Below are 25,318 nucleotides of genomic sequence, written 5' to 3'. Positions count from 1 at the left end.
AGGCATGCAAAATGCAAAACACAAAGGAAATTCATAATGGGATTTTCAGGAAAAAGGTTGTTCCTTCCTGATGTGCTAACCTTGATTCTAGTTTGTGTTTTTGTACCAGCATAAAGATAGGTGGAGGAGGCACTGCTGAATTTTTCCATTGCCAATTTGTGTTGTAATCTAAGGACTATGTCTTTGCTCTTCCCTGCTTTACTCTCAATAAAGATTCTGCAAGCTTTGGAAAATGAGCTACTTTAGTTAAATGATGTCTTTAATTGTGTATAATTAATCCATTCAGCATCCATAAATCACATTTCTACCCATGGGCATCCTTGCTAGATCAGTAGCTTTGAATGTTGGAAACTGTGATAATCAGTTGGGCTTGCAGTAGGAGATCTGATGGAAATGGGAAAGATGATTGGGGGATAATTTCCTTTCCTTCATTCTTAAGCTTCCCTTTCTCTCCTTTACATCAATTCTTGAAATTTCTAGATGCTGTTCTCCTTCACCAGCCTCATCCCTTCAGAGCGTGGTTCATTTGCCAATGCCTTGAGTGAGCTTTCTCTTTTTCTCCTGACCACATCGTGTTGACGGCCCATCCATTCTCTGAGGATGTTTTCTTTTTCCTTTGTAAGTGTGTGTCATAATTGTAATTAAAGAATTCATTTTATATTTATTTAATGTTTTACTCTCTAGAATATAAGCTCTGTGAAGGCAAGGGCTATGTTTATTTTGTTCATAGCTACCTTCCAGTGCCTAGCACCATATGATATCATAGTAAGTAAAAACATAAGAGTGTTTTGTTGATAAAAAGTTGTTACTAATGTGCTTCCCCTTTTTATTTGTTGCTGTTGGTTTTGCTCGACTTTCACCACAACGGGTGTGGTTTGGAGAAAGGAAAGCATATGTGAATTTATGATACTCTGGATATACCTTCTCAATATAATCATTTACTATGATTAAAGTAGTACTGGCTGAATTACTTGTGCTTAAAAAATTACCATCCCAATGAAAGAATACATGTGTGATGGCTTGAAATCGAAGCTCCAACATTCATCAACCACTGTTGCCCTGCCTTTTAGTTTCTTTCTTGGTTAGCTGGGAAATCTAATTCCATTATGATGGTGTCTTATGCTGGGGGGAAGTAGGTTTTCTCCATATAGGAAAATAGATTGTCACATGTAGGCATTGGTAATACAAGGGTGATCCAGAACCTAGAGTGCAGGTAAAGTGTTGTATGTACCAAATGTTATGGTATTTGGAAGGCAAAGAATCATGGCTTGCAGGACCAGAGTGGTAGGAGCAGCAGGTGGGATTCAGAGACCAGGGAGTGAGTGATAGTAACGGCTGCACCATATGCAGTGTGGGTGAGTCTCTCTTCTACCCAACAGAGAGTCTGTTGGGCCATAACTAGAAAGTAGTCAAGAGCTCAAGATTACATACTCTATCCCTGCCTGCGGATAAAAACAGAGAGGCTTACGTTGTTAAGAAGTCTATTTGTTGTACATAGGCTATAGCCAACTTTGATGCCAAAAAGAGGAAATATATTTATTCTTTCTGGATTTCTTATTCTTTCTTTTTCTCCTTTCTTTTTCTTTTTTAGAGACAGGATCTCACTCTATTGCTCAGACTGATTTGCACTGGCAGGATCGTAGCTCACTGTAGCCTCGAACTCCTGGGCTCAAGCGCTTCTCCCACCTCAGCCTCCTGAGTAGCTGGGACTACAGGTGCATTCCACCATGCTGAGCTAAGTTAAAAAAAGTTTTTGTAGAGATGGTGTCTCACCATGATCTTGAACTCCTGGCCTCATGCGACCCTCCTACTTTGGCCTCCCAAAGTGCTTGGATTGTGGGCGTGAGCCATGGTTCCTGGCCTAGATTTATTTTTCTTATCTCCCAATGGTGACTGAGCGCACTGTGGACCCATTGGCCACCTAAGTTAGTGAGGTTGCTGGTGTTTTCAAGAGTGTTATTTGAGGAAGGCAGAGTATCTTAAAAGAGCTTGGGTTTAAGTGTCTTTCAGATGAGACTTCAAATCCTGGCTGTTATCACTTCTTCTCGGTGAGCCTGTTTTATCATCTGTAACATGGGCCTAATGACACTACTGACCTTATTCTTACAGCACAGTGGCACTCATTTGATACTATTTTAAAAGTATCTCCTATGTGTCCCTGGCACATAGTTGCCATTCTGAACATACTTGCTATTATTGTTGTTTGCTAGGATGCTGGAAAGTCATAGTGATTTGTTCTAAAACTGGGCTGGGTTTATGTGTCCAGAAGAGGCCTGGGCAGGGTGATGGTGATCCTGGAGTGCCTGGCTTGCTATGTTCACTCATCCAATTCCAGAATCAGCCCAAAGCTCTGTGGCCCTTCGAAGTTTCAGGGCAAACTGTGTCTGGGTTAAGGGAATAATAGAGAGGTAATTGCAGCCATCAAATGTAGTGTACAGCTTAAATCTAGTTTGCATCTTTTCACAGCAAATGTACTTGACATGTAAGACCATTTTGTCTAGTTTTCCTGGAGGTTTGCTGGAGAGAGATGGTCTTATAGCCTTTGATTACATTAAACCAGCACTTTGTAATTGCAACTGCTGACCCAGGTGGGCTAACAGCTTCAGAAAGCCCCTTTCTCCATTAAAGAATGATGGATCTGAACTGGGGATTTCCCTACCCCAACTCTTTCCAGTATAAGACAAGAGCATTAGCTAGATTGATGATTGTATCTATTTTCACATTAAAAGTCAGGTTTGAAAATAACTTCTGAATTGATAACTGCATGTTTGGATTTTCGTTAAAGCTATAATACATTTGAAAAATCTTTAGTCCATTTTCACAGTTTGAAATCACAAGTCCACAAATTTCACTCTGAATTAGTTAAAATACTGTAAGCCCATTTCAGTAACCTAAGTGAATGCTATGTCTGATTTATGGTAATGGTAAGTTGGAGTTCTCAGGTAGTGACCACTGTATTCTGAGTAAATCAAATAGCAAGCTCCCCTTTCTGTGATTGCAGTCAGCTTGTCTGACATCAGCCCAGTCTGTGTGTGTGTGTGTGTGTGTGTGTGTGTGTGTGTGTATACACACATAACTCATTCTTTGGAATTCTCCCATGGAAAAGCAAAGGAAGGAAGCTGAGGGGAGGATGGGGCGATTGCATCCTGTACCCTTTACAGGGGTGTGGCCACGACTGCCTCGGCCGAAGGGACGTGATACATTTTTTTTCACTTAGGATGCCTGGACAGTGATAAGTCTTGATGAAAGGCAGGAGTGGCTTTTATTGTCATTCGTACTGGACAGGAGCCTCTTGCTAGAGACCTGCTGGAATCCTATCTAGTATTTCATTTCTAGAACTTTGGGGGAAGAGGAAGAGAAGCAGGAGTATCCGTGAAGTGGACCTGCAGAGCTTTCAAAGCCACCTTAGAACTCCAGACCTGCCTTGACCTCAGTTCAGCTCTGGCTGCTTCTATGAATGAAACTGCCACATGGGTTGGCCAGGTGTATGATTTTAAGGAGAATGCCATATTTCTTCTTGCTGCTCCCTAAGTCTCATTTGAATGATGGATTTTAAAACCTTTGGGATTATATGAGGTAAGATACTGGAAAGTGCTGTGGAAGGAATTCGACTGTCACCTGATTTCCTTGTCCAGCTGTTTGGGATTTACAGTTTTCTCTGCCTTACACTTGGAAAAGCTCTTAAATGTGGTCCCCTCCCAGCTGGATGAGGGACAGTTATTAACAAACTATGCGGCACATTTATCACTTGATAACTGGATATAAGAGATCAGTGCTGAGATTAAAGCATGCAAAACTTTTACATATAAATAGACAATCACCTCATTGTGAATTTTTAGGGTCCTGCTTGTTTTAAATGGATTGTGATGTTACTGTAATGTTAAGTACAGGTTCTACCTACAAGAAAATGCTTTGGAAAATTGCCTTAGGTTGAGTCTAACTAGATTTCATGGCAGGTTATCTGTCCCTGGAATAATCATGGTTTTGGACAAATTTTAAAGTTCTTCTTTCAGGGAGTGTGATGTGAAAACAGATTTACTTTTCAGGTAAATTTCATATGGGCAAGTATTCATAGACATCCATGTTCTAGAGACTGTTGATTGAATGACAGTCTTACAACAAAACTTTAACTTGAGAATAAAACCATGGTTTTTATATATTATCTTGTGGCAACTGTGGCAAACTGATCCAGTTTTCTATAGACCTCTAAAATTTGCAAGAAAAAATCTACTTTAATTAATTATTTAAAAACTGAAACAACTCCAGGGCAAAATTTTAGTTTTATCCTAATCCCTTACAAGTTGGTTTTATACAGTGAAATTTTTTACTTTTTGGCTATTAAATGCCAATCAGTGATTCTCAAGAGGGGTGGTGATGTTAATTTTTATTGCCATGTAGGGTGCAACTGGCATGTAGTACCTGAGAGCCAAGGATGCTAATGTTTCTGCAATGTATTGAATAGACTCTCACAGAGAATTACTCACTAGAATGCCTGTAGTGCCCTCACTGAGCACAGTTTAGTGAAAAGTATGTTGATGATTTAGTAAAGACTTACATGAGCAGTCATCTCTGGAAAGGTAACTGATCTGATAAAGCAGTTTTGGGGAGGGACCCACAGGGAGCAGTCACTTTGTAACATTGTTCTTTAGGATCGGGAGCAATGAATGTTTCAGAAATACTGCTCCCACCTGCTTCTTTTTGTTTTTGTTTTTGTTTTTACTTCTGTTTCCGGTTCAGGGGTACATATGCAGGTTTGTTATGTAGGTAAACTTGTGTAACAGGGGTTTGTTGCACAGATTATTTTGTCACTCGGGTACTAAGCCTAGTACCCAATAATTTTTTTTTCTGATCCTCTCTCTCCTCCCATCCTCCACCCTCGAGTAGGCCGCAGTGTCTGTGGTTCCCCTATTTGTGTCCATGAGTTCTCATCTTTTAACTCCCACTTATAAGTGAGAACATGAAGAATTTGGTTTTCTGTTCCTGTGTTAGTTTGCTAAGAATAATGGCCTCCAGCTCCATCCGTGCTCCTGCAAAATACATGATCTCATTCTTTTTTATGGCTGCATAGTATCCCATGGTGTGTATGTACTACATTTTCTTTATCCCATTTGTCATTGAAGGGCATTTAGGTTGATTCCATGTCTTTGCTATTGTGGATAGTGCTGCAGTGAACGTACGCAGGCATGTGCCATTATGATAGAATGATTTGTACTGTTTTGAGCATATACCCAGTAATGGGATTGTTGGGTTGAATGGTAGTTCTGTTTTTAGCTGTTTGGGGGATTGCCACACTGCTTTGTGTGTGTGTGTGTGTTTTTTTTTTTTTTTTTTTTTTTTTAGAGACAGGGTCTCACTCTGTTGCCCAGGCTGGAGTGCAGTGGCATGATCATAGCTCACTGTAGTCTGGAATTCCTGGGCTCAAGCAATCCTCCTGCCTCAGCATCCTGAGTAGCTAGAACTGCTGGTGTGTGACACCATGCCCAGCTAATTGTAAAAAATTGTTTGTAGAGACAGGGTTTGCTGTGTTGCCCAGGCTAGTCTCTAACTCGTAGCATCAAGCAATCCTATCTTGGCCTCCCAACGTGCTGGTATTACAGGCATGAGCCACTGCCCCCAGCCATTCCCACATGCTTCTAACTAATATTTTAAGGGTGAGATTAGATGAGCTCCAACAAGTATTTGGTTTAGTTCAATAAGAGTAACCTCCTTCTTTAAATAAAGTTAACTGTTAGAGTTCCTCATCCATATTATATGAACTCATTAAAATGAAAGGAATAATTTACTCCTAACCAGAAGATGCTTTTGTACTGAACATTGTATTTCATAATGATTATATATTTCTCTGAATTTTCAGCCTTAGGTACAATGTAAAAGTAACATCCTACAGGTTCTAGAGTTTCCTAAACTTCACTTACTATTAAAAGAGATTATCTTTGAGTGCAAGCTTCATGTATGCATTTTGTGTGTTTGTTTGTTTGTTTAAGATGGAATCTCGCTCTGTTGCCAGGCTAAAGTGCAGTGGCACCATCTTGGCTCACTGCAACCTCTGCCTCCCAGGTTCAAGCGATTCTCCTGCCTCAGCCTCCTGTGTAGTTAGGACTACAGGCACCCGCCACCACTCCCAGCTAATTTTTGTATTTTTAGTAGAGACGGGGTTTCACCATGTTGGCCAGGATGGTCTTGAGCTCCTGACCTCATGATCCGCCTGCCTTGGCCTCGCAAAGTGCTGGGATTACAGGCGTGAGCCACTGTGCCTGGCCTGCATGGTATGTTTTAAATAATTAGAGGAAAGAAAGGAGGGTCTGTAATCAAATTGCTATTATCATTCCTGGTAACTCTTTACACACATAGTGACAAGGTAGAGATTCTCAAGTTGAACACTATATTCAAGATCCTGGTTTCATTGTGTGGGGAGATGAGGGCATCTCCATCTGGTTCCTTATCAAGCCAGGCCTAAAGCTCACTGACAGAATTTTAAGCTTTGAGTGACTTTCCATTCAAGAACTGGGCAGCATTGAGATATTACGTGTAAGATACTGTGCTATGCTCTTAATGGCATAGTTTACAATCACCGTACAGTAAGGACTTCACCCGTGCTGCCTGTTCTTTCGGCATCTGTGGATTGAGAAAGCAGAGTTTCAAGAAACGTAAATGAGCATGCTTTTGTTTTGATTTATATATATTTATGAGAAATTAGAATAAAATAAATTTTAAAAGTAAAAGCTAAGGAAATGAAGTTGCTGAATTGTGCTTTTGAGTACTCAAATGAAAACATAACTCCCTTTAAAAGAAGGAATAAATAGGATTTCATTTTTTTTTTTGAGACAGAGTCTTGCTCTGTCGCCCATGCTGGAGTGCAGTGGCGCAATCTCAGCTCACTGCAACCTCCGCCTCCTGGGTTCAAGGGAGATTCAAACAATTCTCCCGCCTCAGCCTCCCAAGTGGCTGGGATTATAGGCACCTGCCACCATGCCCAGCTTATTTTTTGTATTTTTAGTAGATACAGGGTTTCACCATGTTGGTCAGGCTGGTCTTGAACTCCTGACCTCAAGTGATCCACCTGCCTCAGCCTCCTAAAGTTCAGGGATTACAGGTGTGAGCCACCGTGGCTGGCCCGAAGTAGGTTTTTAAAACTCGTATGTTTAGCTCCTGATATGTACCAGGTTCACATACTATACTCACGTACTCCTCACAGCTTTCTGACCTGAAGTGTGATTACTGTCATTTTATAGATTAAAAAAAAACAGAGTCTATGCAGTTTTCACGACTTGCGCAAGGTCATAAATCCAGCGAATGGGAGAAATGGAATTTAAACCCAAATCAGCTGTTACCTAGCAGTGGCAGCCTGACAACATCAGTGTCAAGTAATGTGTTATTCTCATTGCACCTGTAATGTGTGATATATACATAGAAGAGGAAAACATACTTTTGTTGGTGTATTAGTTCATTCCACACTGCTATAAAGAACCTCCCTGAGACTGGATAATTTATAAAGGAAAGAGGTTTAATTGACTCACAGTCCACATGGCTGGGAGGCCTCAGGAAACTTATAATCAGGGTGGAAGGTGAAGGGGAAGCAAGCACCTTCTTCACAAGGTGGCAGGAGAGAGAAGCTAGCAAAAGCAGGGAAAACTGCCTTACGAAACCGTCAGATCTCATGAGAACTCACTAGCTACCATAAGAACAGCATGGAGGAAACCACTCCCATGATCCAATAACCTCCCTCCCTCGACATGTGGGGATTACAAGTCCTTCCCTTGACACATGGGGATTACAATTTGAGGTAGGATTTGGGTGGGGACACAGAGCCAAACTTTGTTGGTAAATAAAGGTTTATGTAGACTGAACACCAGTGGTATAGTAAACATGTTGCATTAAGGGTTTCACTGAGCTACGAAGTGATGGAGAATCAGAGTTTTATATTTTGACTGATTAAAGTTGAGTGTGGGGAAAATTCGACTTTCAGGAGTTGTTTGAATAAAGAGAGGGAGGAGAAGAGCATCGTGGAGGTAGACAGTGAAATTACAGGATGGTGTTTGACTTGAAGAGAGCTTAGAGGAGGATGAGTGCCCCCTCCCGCCCCCATGACTGAGCGTTGTTGAACTGAAGAATGTGAGATTGGGTCACAGCCTTTTGCACTAAGGTGGATATTTGTATCAGCTGTAGCTCTATCTGCACAGGTAGGATGGAGATGGAGGAGAGTCATGTCCAGGTTATGGCTCCCATGCTTGGTGGTTGGCCTGGGCATGAAGCATTGTGCATCATCCTCTCTTGCTCTTCTACAGTCTGTTCTGCACACAGCAGCCAGAATTATCATTATCATTTTTTAATGCAGATCATGTCACTTCCCTGCTTTAAATCCTTCAGTGACTTTCCATTATCCTCAGAGTATGGTTTAGACAGACAGTAAGGTGTGGTGTTGAGGAGCATGGTCACCGGAGCAGGACTGAGTTCACTCTGTACATACAGTAATTCCCCCTTATCCATGGGGGATACGTTTCAAGACCCCCAGTGGATACCTGAACCTGCGGATAGTGCTGAATCGTACCATACACTCTTTTTCCCTATACATATATCCCTATGATAAAGTTTACTTTATAAATTAGGCACAGTAAGAGATAAACAATAACTAATAACAAAATAGAACAATTTTAACAATGTATTATAGCAAAAGTTATGTGAATGTGGTCTCTCTCAAAATAGCTTATGATTGTGATCTCTTTCTCTCAGAATATCTTACTGTACTGTACTCACCCTTCTTCTTCTTCTTGTGATGATGTGAGATGACAAAATGCCTGCGTGATGAGATACCATGACAGCTGATCTGATAATTGAGATGGCTACTGAGTGACTGACAAGCAGGGAGCAATCTATAGCATGGACCTGCTGGACAGAGAGATGATTTACATCCGGGCAGGATGGAAGGGACAATGCAAAATTTCATCACACTACTCAGAATGTGCACAGTCTAAAACTTATGAGTTGTTTGTTTCTGGAATTTTCCATTTAATATTTTCAGACTAGGGTTAACCTTGGGTAACGGAAATTGCAGAAAGTGAAACTATGGCTAAGAGGGGACTGCCGTACCAGCTTTATCATCATAGACAAATTTCTTAACCTCTCCCTGTTTTACTTTCCTCATTGTTGAAAATTTTATAGATAATAGTTCCTACCCTAAAGGGTTGTTAGAGGTTTTTTTTTTTTTTTTTTTTGTATTTTTTAGTAGAGACGGGGTTTCACCATGCTAGCCAGGATGGTCTCGATCTCCTGACCTCGTGATCCGCCCGTCTCAGCCTCCCAAAGTGCTGGGATTACAGGCTTGAGCCACCGCACCCGGCCTGGAGGTTTAAATGAGTGAATAAAAGTAAAAGCTGGAACAGCACTGGCACGCAGTAAGCTCTAGAGAGTGTTACTGTTATTATTACAGTCTAGAAGCTGGCCCCTCCCTGTCTGTTTCTCTCATCTCTTCTTCTCCCAGTCTCTGCCTCATTCATGCTGCTCTGGCTGCATCACTTGGATGTTCCTTGGAACATGGTAGGCTTGCTTCTGTTTCAGGGCTTTTACATTTTTGGGTTATGCCTTTTCCCAAAATCTCCCTGTGGTTCAGTCCCCTGCTTCATTCAGGTTCCTGCTCAAATGCTTCCCTGACCAACCTATGTAAAATTGTACTCTCCTACCAACCTCTCTCCACCCCATACCCAAGCTCTCTTTCTTTAAGCCAGTTACCACTACTTGACATTACATGTTTGTTTATGTATCTGCTTACTGACTACTTTCCCCAGCAGACCAAAATCTCCACCAGGACAGGGACTTTGACTCTTTTATTCCTACCCAAATCCCTGTCACTTAGAATATTGCCTAGCAGATAGTGGATGCTCAGTATATATTTGTCGAATAAATTTTTATAAATATCATTTTCTCTATCCCTTCTATAATTGCTGTTTTCATTCTGTCTTTGAGGCTTAAACTGTTCTTTTCAACTCTCTTTGGCCTGTTACACTTGTCCAAATTATCCAAATGGAAAAAGAGCATTTACTCTGCTCTTTCTTATGAAAATTCTTTGACAGCAGGAAGTCTTGTTCTGATACTGTGAGTCTTGTTACAGGGAATAGGATTGAGGCATTTTATCATCATGTCATAGAACATTCTTGAAGGGCCTAATGTTGGATCTTGTGCTAAGGTGTTTACTGAGCTACCAAATGCTGGCCATACTTCACCATTTAAAAGGGCTTGGGTTTACATATTCATTATAAAGCATAATTGCCAAAGGAAAGTAGTCATGCAAATATGATGGGGAAAATCACGTACTGACAACAGTTGTGTACTTGAAAGAGACTTCGGAAATCCTTAAGTCTCAAGTTTTACAAAGAGCACCTCATTCGTACTAACAGTTTTATCATGAAATTGGATGCAACTATTGCAAATGCCTTATTCTATTTTCACATGAGATTTATCATAAATTTTACAATAGCCACCATAAATTATAAGTTTCTTGTTGGATGTAAGTAAGCCTTTAGTAATTTTCCATTTGAAGCATTATCAAAGAATTTGAGTTATCGCAAATCCTATGTAGTAAAACATTCAGTTGGGGGGGGAAATCTTAATTTAGAAATGCTCTGAAAGCCCTTGTCAAGAAGGAACTTTAAGATGTTTCAAAGGCCTTACTCAAAACTGGTTATGTGATCTTAGGTAAGCCTCTTAATCTTTTTTGTGTTTTGGTGTGACTAACTGTAGGATATAAACAAAGTTGAATGTCACATCAGCAGTGTGGATGAATTAAGTGTGAATGTTAATTGAAATTATTATTATAAAGATCCAGAGTTTAAGCTGGTCTTGTGGAATTTGCCTGATAATGTTTACCAAGAATTTGCAATGTTGTCCTTGTTTTTCCCTATACTGAATAACATGGAGATCTCTTTAAAAAGGCTTTGTGTGTTCCATGGTGAGAATTTTATTTCTCTTTTGTATATTTTAAGAATATAGTACTAATATTAAATTAATATAATATAATCAAAAGAAGATACCAAGATACTGATGCAGGATTTTTCTCGGCCCCTGCAGCAGGAGTCACCCTGTCTAGTCAGCCCACCGGGCCATGTTTGGCTTGCAGTCCAGTGTGGATCCTGGGGCTGCTGCGACTGTGTGCTCAGCCCCTAGTGGAAGCGGGTATGTGAGCGAGCGAGTGTGTGGTCTGGCTGGCCATTTCAAGCACTGGTACAGTGGCAGGTTCCGTGCAGAGCTTGTGGCTGGACCAGTCATATCACCCTAAGGGGAATGCAGTGGTGCCTAGGCAGGGGTGGCCACAACCCTGAAGCCTCAAAAGGTGTGTTACAATGTGGTAATTAACTCTTTTAGTCCCACTGTCTGCAGCTTGACTGATGGTGGTGTGTTAACAGCCCAGTTAGCTCCTTGCCCCACTCTGGCCCATGGCTCCTGGGCCGGGGCTTGGCCCTCGTGTTGCTTCTTGTTGCATGGGGTGGCTGCTCTCCACTGGTGGAGGGCAGAGGGCCACAGTATTAACAGCCTTCTGAGTACCTGCATTCAGTGGGTCCTGAGTTCTTGCCCCACGTCCCAGAGGAATGACATCACACTGACAATCGAAGGGTGATGAGGTTGGAGAATTATATTGAGCAATGAAACAGCTCTCAATGGAGAAGGGACAGCAAGGTGGTCTTTCATCCTAAGTCAGGTCATCTGTCACCCTAAATCAGGTTGTCTCTCCCAGTGTGGCTGAGTCTGGGGTTTTTATAGGCATAGGATGGGGGAGGGGCAGATCATAGGCAGTATTGGAAAAGGCAACATTTGATTGGTTTAAAAGCATTATTCAGAAAAAACCAATGAGGAAAGGGTGGGCAAACACAAACAGAGGTTCTCGCTCTGGATCACAGCTTTCATCCAGAACCAGCAGCCTGCTCTTTCAGCCTTCAGGCTGTTTTTGGCTTGAAGGTGGCATTTCACCAGGGACTCGCTCCTATCTACCTAGGCATTTATCTGCCTCTTGTTGCTATCAATATCTTTCATTCAACCAAATGTGAGCACCTACTATGTGTCAGGTTTTATTCTAGGCACTTGGGATACATCAGTAAACAGAATAGACAAAATTCCTTGACCTTTTGGAGTTTACATTCAAGAGAGGAAGACAGACAATGTATTAAAATGTGTAGCTAGATTCTTATAGAGTATGTGAGAAGGTGATAAGGATTATGGAAAGGAAATTGAGCAGAGTAAGATAGTCCAGGAATGCTGGAGGAAGACTTGCATTTCAAAATGAAGCAGTCAGAGTAGACCTCATTGAGAAGGTGACATATGAGCTACAAAATTGAAGGGAGAAATTGAGCCATAAGGGTATCTGGGGGAAAGTTCCAGATGAATGAGATGGCCAGAGCAAAGTCCCTGGGGCCGAATCCTGAGCACACCTCTGGGGACATCAGGGAGGTCAGTGTGGCTGGAAGGGAGTAAGGAGGGAGGCAGGGAAAGCAGGAAAGGGTGAGGTCAGAGCTGTACTTGGAGGGAGTGGTTGGCCATGTCCTGTGGGCACTGGAAGCCATCATCAACACTTTGGATTTCACTCTGAGAAAAATAGGAAGCCACTGAACAGAAGAGAGACATGTTTCTGTATGCCAGTGCAACCTGTGTTTGAAACTGATTCTTTTGTAAGCCATTTCTGAACTACTCCTTGTTATCTGATATACTGGGCCATGACTGTAACTCTTGGGAGGGATTTACTGAAATGAAGTGTTTCTTCTCAATGGGCTGTCAGTAATTTTTTTTCCTTTTCAAATGAGTGTTTAATCAAATAGTTTAGGACCAATTGTTTTTTATCTAGGAAGTTGCTTAGCAGAGCCTCCTCCCTTTGACTAGTACATCTAGAGGTGTGAGTGTGCAGGTGACCCCTCAGGGGTGTGGTTCAGACTTGACTATATGTCACCCAGTTTGGATCTAGTGAAATATTTCACATACTCCAGTTGGGCCCCACTCCCTGCTTGTGATACCCTGCTATAGAGGATACAACAATAAAACATCTCTCTCAAACTTGGTATTGCATGATGTGAGTTCAACAATGTGCCCTGTACCTCTCCACCCTGCCAGCATTCCCTTCCAGGGTGGTGATGAGGTCCATGTCAGAGATAGTGTCTTGCACACCTTTCAGTGCACAGATATTCCCAAGGCCAGACCTTGCAGTCTTGTCATTGGCTCTTCTCAGCACGTGTTGTTTTTCTCTGCCCTGTAATGTCCTGGTGCCCATTTCTGCAATCTCGGGCACATTGTTCTCAGCAAGTCATTCTGGTGCCATTCAAGTGACTTCAAAGCCGTAGTCACCAGTAGGTGCCCTCTTAGCAGGTGGCCTGGTGGTGCCATGATTGTAATCTCTGAACATGTCAGACACGCTCTTTTCTCCATGCAGAGATTTAATGTAAAGAATTGGGCATCTAGGGAGATTGTGTTAAAAACTAATGCTAAGTTTGCAAATTCATGAGGAAGTTTGCCAGTGAATTATCCTAGCACTTAATAAAATTGGTGCTTGATTTGCTACATTCAGTGGTGAAGACCCACCCCTTTCCACAGTATAGCTCAGCTGTCAAAGTGGCCATCAGTTTTCTCCTCAGTGTTGCTCTGGGATTCCAGTAACTGGCCTGGTATGTGCTGGTAAATTTGTACCATTTTAACAGTCAAGCAGCCCCTCTGAAGGGGTGTTCTTTGCCCAGGTCTAGAATGATTATTTTGATTCAACTCCTAGCTTAGTATTGCTCTCCAATCCCAAATTCCACACAGGCATCTAATTCCCGAGTGTACCCGGAATAAGATCAGGCATCTTTATGGTTCCAATCTCAGGACACAGTTGTTTTCAATTTATACACAAAAGGTAATTGAAAATCAATTTAGAATTTATGCCATTTTTCAAGAAAATACAGAGAGGAGATGGAATTACTTTAAAGCAAAATAAAATTCGAAAGTATTATTTTTCTTCTCTCTGGCACAATCGGTCACATGGCATCCTCCTCAAAAAATTTCTCCTCTATTTTCAACTCCCCTGGGTTGATTGGTAGGAGGGTAAGTGCTTTGGATACTTTTTTGTTTCTATTTTATTTCTAGTACCGTATGGAGGTTTTGGAGATATTTAATATAGACTTAAAAATGTTTCCAAATCTAGAATATGTTTGGATATGTCTGATATGTCTGGTCATGTTTCCTATATATTCTCTTGTTATCTTAAAAGGATAATTTTCTGGAAATCCAAGAATCATGGACAGGAAAAAAATTAATCTTTTAAAAATAATTTTCACACCCATCTCTGTGTGTGGAATATTGTGGGGAAGAAAGAACTTGAAAAAAAATTAAAGTTTTTATGTTTACATTATTTTAGCTTTGTGTGTCATTTTTTAAAAAAAGGAATTAGTTTTTTAAAAGATTACTCTTTATAATTACATTGTAGGTTGATATAATTATCAACTTTTCCAGGGAAGAAAAGGATAGTCTTGTGGGGCCCAAGCAAAAATGGTAACATTAACCTCTGAATTCAGCTTTAAATATGGCCACTCCTTTGTTGTTTCTGATGACCATTCATAGAACCAAAAATGAGAACTGTGGAAGGTAAAGAAATATATATGTCTAGGGAAAGGATGAGGAAACAATGTCTGGCTTAGATTTGTAGACTTCTCAAAGGAGATCTCCGTAAAGCCTTTCCAAAGACACTTTCAACCGAGCAGCTCAGAACCATATGAATCACACGCAGATACCAGGATGACTAATCGTTCCTCTTTTTTCCTCTTTTAACAAAACATGGTTACCTTTACCATAGTATGTTTTGCATTGCAGTATATCTATGTGCCGGTCTCCCACCACTATCCTGTCAGCTCCTTATGGCAGGAAGTAGATGCTTATGATCTTCATAGTAGTCAGTCCATAAATGCCTGTTAAATGAATGACTGAATGAACAAGGTAACAAATGAGAGGGACAACAGTCAAAGACATATGCATGGTCCACAGCATTGCTGTGATCGCTCAGTTTCCCTGGAAATAACCATGGAACAGAATTTTTCAAAATGTGGTCTTTATGTGGTACTTGCATCTGAATCATCCGGTTGGGGTGCTTGCTAAAATTCAGATTCCTGAGCTCAGACTCAAACCTACTAAATTCAAAATCTCTGGAAGAGCAGCACAAGAATTAGCATTTTGTTTGTTTATTTTTTTGAGATGAAGTCTTGCCCTGTTGCCCAGGCCGGAGTGCAGTGGCACAGTCTCGGCTTACTGTAACCTCCGCCTCCCAGGTTCAAGCAATTCTCCTGCCTCAGCCTCCCTTATAGCTGGAATTACAGGCATGCGCGTCCACGCCCAGCTAATTTTTTGTATTTTTAGTAGAGTCGGTGTTTCACCACGTTGGCCAGGCTGGTCTCAAACTCCTGACCTCAAGTGATCTGCCTGCCTCAGCCTCCCAAAGTGCTGGGAATATAAGCATGAGCCACCATGCAGGAATTAGCATTTTAAAGAAGCACCACCCACCCCCTCAATCATTGTGAGCAATTAAGTTGGGCATTCTTTGCCCCGAGGATCAGGTAGCTAAAAGAGAAGGTAACCCGTGAGGCTGTGACAGTGAATGTGCAGATGTTAGTAAGTCTGCTTATATACAGATTCTGTTTAAGACCCCTAGGTGTTCTTCCTAAAAATAATGTTACCTTTATGTTTTAATAATGTTACTAATGTGTTAATGAAGGAAAAGGGGCCTATTTCTCACCTCATTAACAAGTTCTGAGAAATTTCTCTGAGTCGTTATATAGTTAGTAGAAGAGGATTGTGTGTTGTAATCTTTTATTTCTACTCTTTTATCTCCTCGGTCCAAACACTTTGTTTCTCCCTTGAAGAAGCAGAATTAACATAAGTAATTCCAGTGTTAGTAACAGAATTAATTGGAGTAGCCTTAAGTTGTAATTTAAAATAATAATAATAAATGAAATCACTTTGGATAAGTATCATGTTCAGGCATGGTGGCTCACATCTGTAATCCCAGGGCTTTGGGAGGCCAAGGTGGGAAGACCACTTGAGACTGTGTGCACGCGTGCACACACACACATGCACACACACTTCACTTTTCTATTTAGAGAAAATGTGTAGCCAACTAGACTTGTAAGAGAATGAAGAAGTTGTGAGACATGAAGGGATAAGCTTAATATAAACCCTACCAAACAAAATTAGATTTAGAAGGTATTTGGGTATATATGTATTAACATCTCCAATGTTTCTTTCTTTGTAATTATATTTCCACTAGGAAGTGACCTAAGAATCTAGAATATATACTCCTGTAATATAGACTATATTGTAACAGAAAAATAGACACTTTAATCCTCGTAGGAGAGGAAATAGGAATGAGGATGGGAAAGAAGGCAAGGAAGATAATGGTCAAAGAGCAAAGATAAAAGCACGAGAGTATGCCTCATGGAAGCTGGCAGGTTTCTAGGCTGAGTGGAAGGTCCCTCTAGAGGAAAAGGTTAAATATTAAGATGAGAGAAAGTGACTGGTGGAGAGGAGGGGGCTGCAGGCACCACTGTAAGGGGGAGTAGAGAAAAAGGCAAGAAGTAGGCACAGATACAGAGGAGATAGTAATAGGAAGATGGAGAAATCAAGGGAGATAAGGCCTAATGTCCTCTATAGATGCCACAGAATGCACGAGTTTAGGGACACAGAGTTCATACAGAGTTCCAATGAGGGTGGAAATTAGGTACGGGATGTGAGGACAGAGACAGATTTGGAATAGTTAAGAGAAACGAGAAAGGGAAGTGGCCAAGTGTATCTTGGTTTTAAAGACCAGTGGCATTCGATGATTTGTTGGAAGCTTTACTCGGTTAAAGGAAGAAATAAATTTATAATTACTTCTGTATTACACATGTGGGGGATTCAGAATTATTTCTTTGATATATTTATTTATATTCAGTTACTGTTCTTTTTTTTTGAGATGGGGTCTTGCTCTGTCATCTAGGCTAGAGTGCAGTGGTGCAATCATGGCTCACTGCAGCCTCAAACTCCTGGGCTCAAGGGACACCCCCATCTCAGCCTCCTGAGTAACTAGGACTACAGGTGCATGTCACCATGCCCAGCTAATTAAAAAAAAAAAAATTTTTTTTAGTGTTAGAGACAGGGTCTTGCTATATTGCCCAGGCTGGTCTCAAACTCCTGGCCTCAAGCAGTCCTCCTATCTTGTCCTAGTGAACTGTTGGGATGACAGACATGACCCACTGCACCTGGGCCAGCTATTGTTCTTACTTTGGGATGGGGGTGTTTTGTAAAAAACCAAATCACCTCATACAAGTACTAATGAGGATAAAAAAAATAGTTCATTGAATATAGGAAAAAAATATGTTGGCGTATACAAAAATCCATGAACAATAGATCTGAGCAGAGAAAATGCTATCACTCTAAAAAGATTCTCAGGCTAGGCCAAAATTGACTGCAACCTAAACAAAGGTGTGAACAAAAAATTTAAAGGATTAATTAAAATAGATCTTCTTGGAACAAAGAAAAGGAATGAGTCATTCTAGGCATTTCTTAGTATGATGTGCCAAGGCTGGCCATGGCTCTGCTAGCCACAGTAGGAGCAGTAGCAGTTGTAGAGATTGTAGTAGGCATTTCACAGTAATGTGAACTCTGTGTCCCTAAACTTGTTTATTTCTCAGGATTCATATTTGCAATTAAGGGTTGCTGCCACTCAATGGCAGAAGTGTTTGTATCTGTCAAGGATAATGAATTATCAGGAATATGATCTCATCAAAGAAAAATTTCCATTTAGAATAATCAGAATAGTACTTGACAAGCACCATGGTTGGCAGGGAATAATGCAGCAGCTTTTCTTCCTTATGAAGGCCAAAGGATGGTCACTGGCCGTGGCATTTGGACTTGTTTTCTGCAATCAAAACAGCCCCATCCAGCTTCTGCTCAGGGTCAGCTCATTCTGCTTCTGACCCATTTTTTTGTCATGTATGGAACATTTCTGTTCTGTGTGAACCTGAATGTTCATGGTACAATTTAGCCACTTGGCTTCAAAGAGCTAACTTTTATTTCTTTAAATAGCACAGATTTCACCAGGCCGAGTGTGGTGCCTCATGCCTGTAATCCCAGCAGTTTCAGAGGTTGAGGCAGGCAGATCACCTGAGGTCAGGAGTCCGAGACCAGCCTGGCCAACATGGTGAAACCCCATCTCTATTTTCTATTTTATATTTTGAAAAATACAAATATTAGCCAGGCATGGTGGCTCACACCTGTAATCCCAGCACTTTTGGAGGCCGAGGCAGGTGGATCACAAGGTCAGGAATTCGAGACCAGCCTGGCCAACATGGTGAAATCTTGTCTCTACTGAAAACACAAAAAATGAAAAAATTAGCTGGACATGATGGCAGGCACCTGTAATCCCAGCTACTCTGGAGGCTGAGGCAGGAGAATTGTTTGAACCCGGGAGGTAGAAGTTGCAGTGAACTGAGATAGCACCACTGCTCTCCAGCCTGGATGACAGAACGAAACTCCATCTCAAAAAAAAAAAAAAAAAAAAAAAAAAAGTCACCAAACAGAAATTGAATTTTTTGTTTGTTTGTTTTTTTGTTTTTGGAGACAGAGTCTTGCTCTGTCACCCAGGCTAGAGTGCAGTGGCGTGATCTCTGCCCTGAGGAGCCATGTGATATCTTTCAAATACAGTGATTTTTAAGTGATTGCCTGAGTACCATCTAAATATCAGCGTCTTGGTTACATTTCTGTGATGAAATGGAGTTGTTTGCTTACATTGTTTGTCTAGGAGAGGATATGATGCCATGAATGGGTTATGTCTTTCCATTCTTACAAAGAACAGTGGCTGCTGCTTGGCCTTTCACAATAAAGAACCTTTGACTTATAAAGTGCTCAATTCAAATGCATGAAAGGACTATCCCTCCCAAAGTTCTTTGGCTTTTCAATATGATGAGACTAATAGGGCAACCACAGAAAAGACAGAAATCCCTCTGACCCCTTGATTTGACCCATTTTCTGTTTCTTTCAGGCTTAAAAGAAGACAGGTTTTTCTCCTCAGGACTATTCCTTTGGGCTTGGGACTTTCTCCATCTCTCCTTTTTTAGTGTAGCTCTTACTTCACCCCGTCTGCTTTATTCCAACTCTCAGTTAAAGTAAAGTGCAACCTTGATCCTTCCTCCTTGGAAAGGGATTTGGGGAAACGAATAAGGTACATCTGGCATTAAGAGCCAGGATCACTATATACTTTTTAATGTGCCTATAAAACTCCATTGGTCTCCTTTTCAAGTTTTCTAGTTTCATTTCCTATTCTAGGCCAGTAAGACAGACCTTCAAACTAGTGTAATGTGAGCAAATTACAGAACATGAATCCCCAGTCTTCAGGGTGCTGGGGGCAGAGCCTGAGGAAGCCAGAGCATCCCTGCCTGTCATATTAAATTGTAAGCATGGCTTCTGTTGAATCTAGTGTGCCATACAAATATTACCATTTTCTTTGTGCCATGAGGTCAGAAAGCTTGGAAAATGTTGCTTTCAGGCCTGTTTGGGGGATCACTGTTCTTTCTATTCTTCTTCCACACGAAAGCCTATAGAGACTCTTTTTTTTTTCTTATCTTGTCTCAAGGTCTATGCCTTTGGTCTTTTGCAAAGGACTGTCCTGGCAGATATGATGAAATTGGTTTGTGTTCCCTGAACACTGTTCCTGGCAAAGCTGTGCTGTATCTTGACTCACTTTCATAGCTTAACATTCCTTTTGTTCATCCCATCTTGAATTCCGTTATATTCTCCTAGATCTGCTCTTCCTTTCCTTTTTATAAAAGGGTTTTACAAATGGGAGCACACCCAACCCCTTTGTTATAAATCAGCTCATAGCTAAAGTTGTAGCAGTTGTACCTTTGTTCTTTGCAGTTTTGTCTTTTGGCAACATTGACTACCTTGGCCAAGCCCAGAGATGCCATCTTCTTTCCACCCAGCCCCCTTTCTCCCACATAAATGCAAGCATAGAAACTCGAGTAATACTCTGCTGGGAGGTAGTCATTAAGAATAAAATGCATTATATTTTCTCATTTATCTTTTTTCCATTTATTTTAGAATGTATGTTAATCTTCCTGCTAAGGAGAGACAGGTTATAATTAAGCTGAAAAATGCTTCTTTGGTTTTTCCAGATGAGAATTCTCCAGCCAACTTCTGGGATTCTAAAAACAGGGGTGTGACTGGAACACAAAAAGGGCAAATTGTATGGAGAATTGAGCCTGGGCCCTATTTCATGGAACGTAAGTAGCTGAGTGTGAAATATAAACTTACTATTGAACATTGCATAAGTATGCAGAGTTCTACGGAGTCTTTTTGAATGTTATTTTGAAATTCTTTGGTTTGAATTTACGTATTTATGCCATGATGGAAAATATATTGTTTTAGAAAATGCTCAGTAAAGAATGTTCACATATTTTGAAAAAACTGTGTATGTTTCAATATACAGTTAACCATCCATACCCGTGGATTTCACGTCTGCAGATTCAACCAACTGTGGATCAAAAATATTCAGGAACAAAAAGTCACTGTGTCTATACTGAACAAGCACAGACGTTTTTTCTTATCATTCCCTAAACATTATAGGGTAACAATTATTTGCGTAACTTTTATATTGTATATTGTATTAGGTGTTTTAAGTTATCTAGAGATAATTTAAAGTATTTGAGAGGATGTACACAGGTTATATGCATATACTCTGACACTTTATATAAGGAACTTGAGCATCTGTGGATTTTGATATCCCATGGGGGTCTTGGGATGAATCCCCCACGGATATCAAGGGACAACTATGTAATATGTGCATGTGTGTATATGTATATACACACACACACACACAAACATACATATTTACATATATATGCAAATAAATATTACAGGTACATACATACACGTGTATATATATGTAAATATATATAGTATATTTTATATTTTACATGTACATTATGAATGTATGGTATATAAATGATATATAATTAGTACTTTACACATTTTGTATACCCTTTATATCTATAATTAATATTTATTCATATTAATTTCAGAAAGAATAATTCAAGATTTAAATTAATAACATGACTTGCCTTTGAAATACCTCATTATAATTTTTGCCAGCAGCAGAGTAACTTCGTGTTTGGACCCCAGGCTTTTCAAAGTGTTGATGAAATAGACTGGGGCTCACTGCCATTGAGGTCACCTTACTAGAAAATCAGACATTGACTGCAGATAACTCAACTATTACCTAATTAATTCAGTGTTATAGTCATTTGTAAATTCAAATGCTCATATATAGTGCCTGGTTCACAAAAATATCTTGTCCCTTTTTATGTTGGGTGATGGTGTTATTTATGGTTGTCACCAATTTTACTGAAAAAATAGTAAATACTCAATACATTTTTGTGGAATATATAGAAGAAAGAAGGAATAAATGATTTACTAGTTGGTCCAGGTTAACTTCTACATTTATAGATTTTATTTTTCTTTCTTTCTGGTTTTTTTTTTTTTTTTTTTTTGAGACAGAGTTTCGCTCTTGTTGCCCAGGCTGGAGTGCAATGGCGTGATCTCGGCTCATTGCAGCCTCCGCCTCCCGGGTTCAAGCAATTCTCCTCCCTCAGCCTCCAGAGTAGCTGGGATTACAGGCATGCACCACCATGCCCAGCTAATTTTGTATTTTTAGTAGAGACAGGGTTTCTCCATGTTGGTAAGGCTGATTTTGAACTCCCAACCTCAGGTGATCCACCCGTCTCAGCCTCCCAAAGTGCTGGTATTACACGCGTGAGCCACTGTGCCTAGCCATTTTTCTTTAATGTAGAAAAAAATGGGCTCTTTAAACTTTTTCTGAGTTGTTGAGCTTTGAGTGAGCCTTAAGATTAGTATATGCAAAAGATTTAATATAAAAGAGAATGTGTAGGTACTAGTACTTAAAGATAGCACTTACTAAACGTGAACATTAAAGATTTGATTAAATGGAAACCTGCCGCAAGCATATCTTTATTGAAGCATATCAAACTTCTCTAATACACAGTTATCTTAAAAGATTAATGTCTATTACTTTGGATTGCCATTAAAGGCGTGAAATAATTTCTTTCACCATCCTTACTAGTAAATCAGCACTCTAGAACTTTCTGTAATCCTGCTTCTGTCCCATAAGGAATGTCTTCTTTTCATATTCCAATTTTCTGACTGGATTCTCTCTTAAACCTTAAAAGAAATGTCGTTTTTAAGGGAAAATGCTCACAAAAAGCAGAGAGGAAGGAAGGTCGGAAAGGGGAAGTAGGTACATTTAGCAGAATCCTAGCTAATAGCACAGCATATAGGAAACAGTTTGGAAGAAAACTTGCCAACATGTGAATGAGGATGGTTTCTGGCAGGTGGAATTACGGATGATTTGTTTTTCTGACCTATGTCTACGTAACTTTCCAACATTGCCCCAGCTGGCACGATTATCTAAGTAATGAAGAAATAAGTGATAAAAGAATGTGGGAAAATGGAATGGGAAATAGCTGGTTTTACTTTCAATGTGATTCCTCCTTTGAAAGGATCCTGGTGTTTAAAAGGCTGATCTAGCTGAGAAATATTGCCAACTGAACTTCAGGGGAAAAGGTAAAATCACTTCCTTTAGAGTGATTTCAGCAAAATCACTCCAAAATGCTGAAGGCTGCTGGTAATTATTGCCTGTTGCAGTGTGCAGATTGATATTACAAGGCTCATGTGAACCCCTGGGAAGAAGTCAGTACCACATGCTGCTATAATTTGGAATATTATGTGAGAAAAAGCCCATTTACAGAGTATCCTCTTTGCTGTGATTGATTTTCTTTCTCCCTCCCAAAGTATTAGAGATTCATCATGTGCTGGCTGATTAGGCGATAGTTAAATAGCTGTGTCTTGACTGATTTCTCTACATCTCACCCTAGTATTTAATAGAAATGGGCTTGACATTGAAGCTAGGAGTTGGGAATGAAGAAAAGAGAAGTTTTGGGTTTTTTTTTCTTTCTTTTCTCCGTATTTTAGCATTTCCACCTTAATTCTTCTCACATAAAATTGGGAGTATTGTGGAGCATAATTGTAAAACTGGAAGTATTCAGTAATGCATTTTTTAAAGACTGAGAAATGTAGTGTAAGTTAAAGTTCAGGACAATGAATAGGAATTTTAGAAAGATTCTCCTTTGAATAAGTCTTTCTTCATTAATCAGAATGAAGCACTCTCCCAAAACACTTATCCCTACCCTTGCAATATAAAGGAAGTAATTATATTTATAGTGCCTAGAAATAGTCTGTCTTTGGGATGTCAGTTTTTATTTTGAGACGGAGTCTTACTGTGTCTCCCAGGCTGGAGTGCTGTGGCACAATCTTGGCTCACTGCAACCTCCACCTCCTGGGTTCAAGCGATTCTCCTGCCTCAGCCTCCCAGGTAGCTGGGATTACAGGCATGCATCACCATGCCCGGCTAATTTTTGTATTTTTAGTATAGATGGGGTTTCACCATGTTGGCCAGGCTGGTTTCAAACTCCTGACCTCCAGTGATCCACCCACCTCGGCCTCCCAAAGTGCTGAGATTACAGATGTGAGCCACTGTGCCTGGCTGGATGTCATTTTTAAAACCCATTGTCTGACTAGAGCATTCTTAAAGGGACTCACAAAGAAATGGTGGTTGAATCTCTGGAGCTGACGGCATGGAACTTTTTTTAAAAATTGAGAAGAGATTAGACAGCTTCTAAAATATTTTTACCTCCAATCCTGAAAATGCAAAGTATTTAAAAATGTTTGTTTTCATCTGCAGAAAGGAAATTTGTTTATCTTTAACTCACCAGAAGTCCAAGCAAAGGTTTAAAAATCTCTGAAAATTGATCTATTAAAGTTCCAGGGAAAACCTGGATTTGAACACTGTGTAGGCTATTTGTGAATTTAAGATGGCTTTAGTTTGTCTGGATAAATCCCCAGAGGAGGCAGGTAGTCCAAACTTACTTCATTATAGGGCTTACTTGAATGGATTTGAAGTACAAAACCAAGTGTAAATGTGGGTAGACGACCCTCAGGGCATTCAAGAGGAGGGTCAGCTTCATCTGCACTTACTTGTCATAAGACAGTCAAATATTCAAGAGAGCTCAGGCTCACAGAACCTGAATGGGTCATCTGTGCAGTATGCATTTGTGAGTTTTAAAATTTAAGAGGTTTCAAAAGTTGTATTGGCATGCCAGAATGTCTGTTTCATTCTATACAGTCTTTTATGGGTTATGGTCATTCATTTATTCATATTTGCTTTTTGTTCTTCCTTCCTTCCTTCCTTCCTTCCTTCCTTCCTTCCTTCTATCCATCCATCCATCTATCTCCCCTTCTATCCTGAAGTATTCACTGAGTACTACCTTTGTGCTAGGTCTTATTTTAGGTACTCACTAAATCTTGTATCAGTGAGAGAGCTTAGAGTACTAAACTTCATCCTACATTGCTATGTACTGAATTGTTATGTGATCATTGAGGAATATGACAAAACACTGATACTTGTATAAATTACATAGCGATTTCACATACTTACCCATCCCAACCCTGGAAAATGTATACAGGATTAGGAAACAGTATGCAAGTGACAACTGTGAGTGAGTGTTTTCTCTGAGTGGCGCCCAGTTTGGTACCTTGCCAAAATAGATGTGTCAGGGGTGCCTTTTTATTTGGTGGAGATGGGGTGACCTCGGTCTCTTGTTTTTACTATCAGAGCCCTTTCTGTAACTTGCACCATTCCTAAGTCCCCTCCCACCAACATCAGAAAGGTCTTTTTGCCCCTTGGATGGAGATTTAATGCTTTTCATCCCCCTATCCTCATACTTTATACTTTAGCCCAGTTAGTTCTCTAGTCCTGTTAGGTTTCTGCCACATCTGCATGGATATTGTATTGTCCCTTTTGTTTTTCTCAGTTTTAGCAGAGGAAAGCCTGGCCATTTCAGGCTCCATTGGCCCTTGTTAAAGAGAAGACAACTTGCAATGACATACAACTGACAAGTGAGCATGTCACTGGTATGTGGGTAAATTTCCTCAAAAGCATGAGAAGTAAAGCTGTGAATAAGAATCATAATATTAATAGTTTAATGAAAACACATAGGGCAACAGTGAGAGTCATGTTCTAGAATAAGTTATGATTAGCTTGATTTTTTAGGTTATTCTACCATTTAAGTAAAATAGAAATGATTAAAGGAAGAAGGACATTTATATTCCATCCATCTTTATGCTTCAAAATATTCAACTTCTAGAAACTTGGGGAAAATCCAGACTCTCTAAATAGGAACAGGCTGTTAACTACTGCCTAAGTGAATCGTGT

The 25,318-nt window shown here is 40.2% G+C and overlaps 1 protein-coding gene across 1 annotated transcript in view; it reads left to right on the top strand.

Annotated features, from left to right (window-relative positions):
- Positions 1–25,318, top strand: part of HECW2 (HECT, C2 and WW domain containing E3 ubiquitin protein ligase 2) — a 232,228-nt gene that overhangs the window by 66,875 nt on the left and 140,035 nt on the right. Inside the window, exon 2 of the mRNA XM_023216573.1 lies at positions 20,148–20,255. Coding sequence (XP_023072341.1) covers positions 20,148–20,255 — 108 coding nt within the window. The remainder of the gene's footprint in view (positions 1–20,147; positions 20,256–25,318) is intronic.

The sequence above is a fragment of the Piliocolobus tephrosceles genome, chromosome 11 (genome assembly GCF_002776525.5).
Source record: "Piliocolobus tephrosceles isolate RC106 chromosome 11, ASM277652v3, whole genome shotgun sequence".
Classification (NCBI taxonomy): Eukaryota; Metazoa; Chordata; class Mammalia; order Primates; family Cercopithecidae; genus Piliocolobus; species Piliocolobus tephrosceles.
The sequence above is the reverse complement of the archived record's forward strand: the minus strand, read 5'-3'. Positions and strand labels throughout refer to the sequence as shown.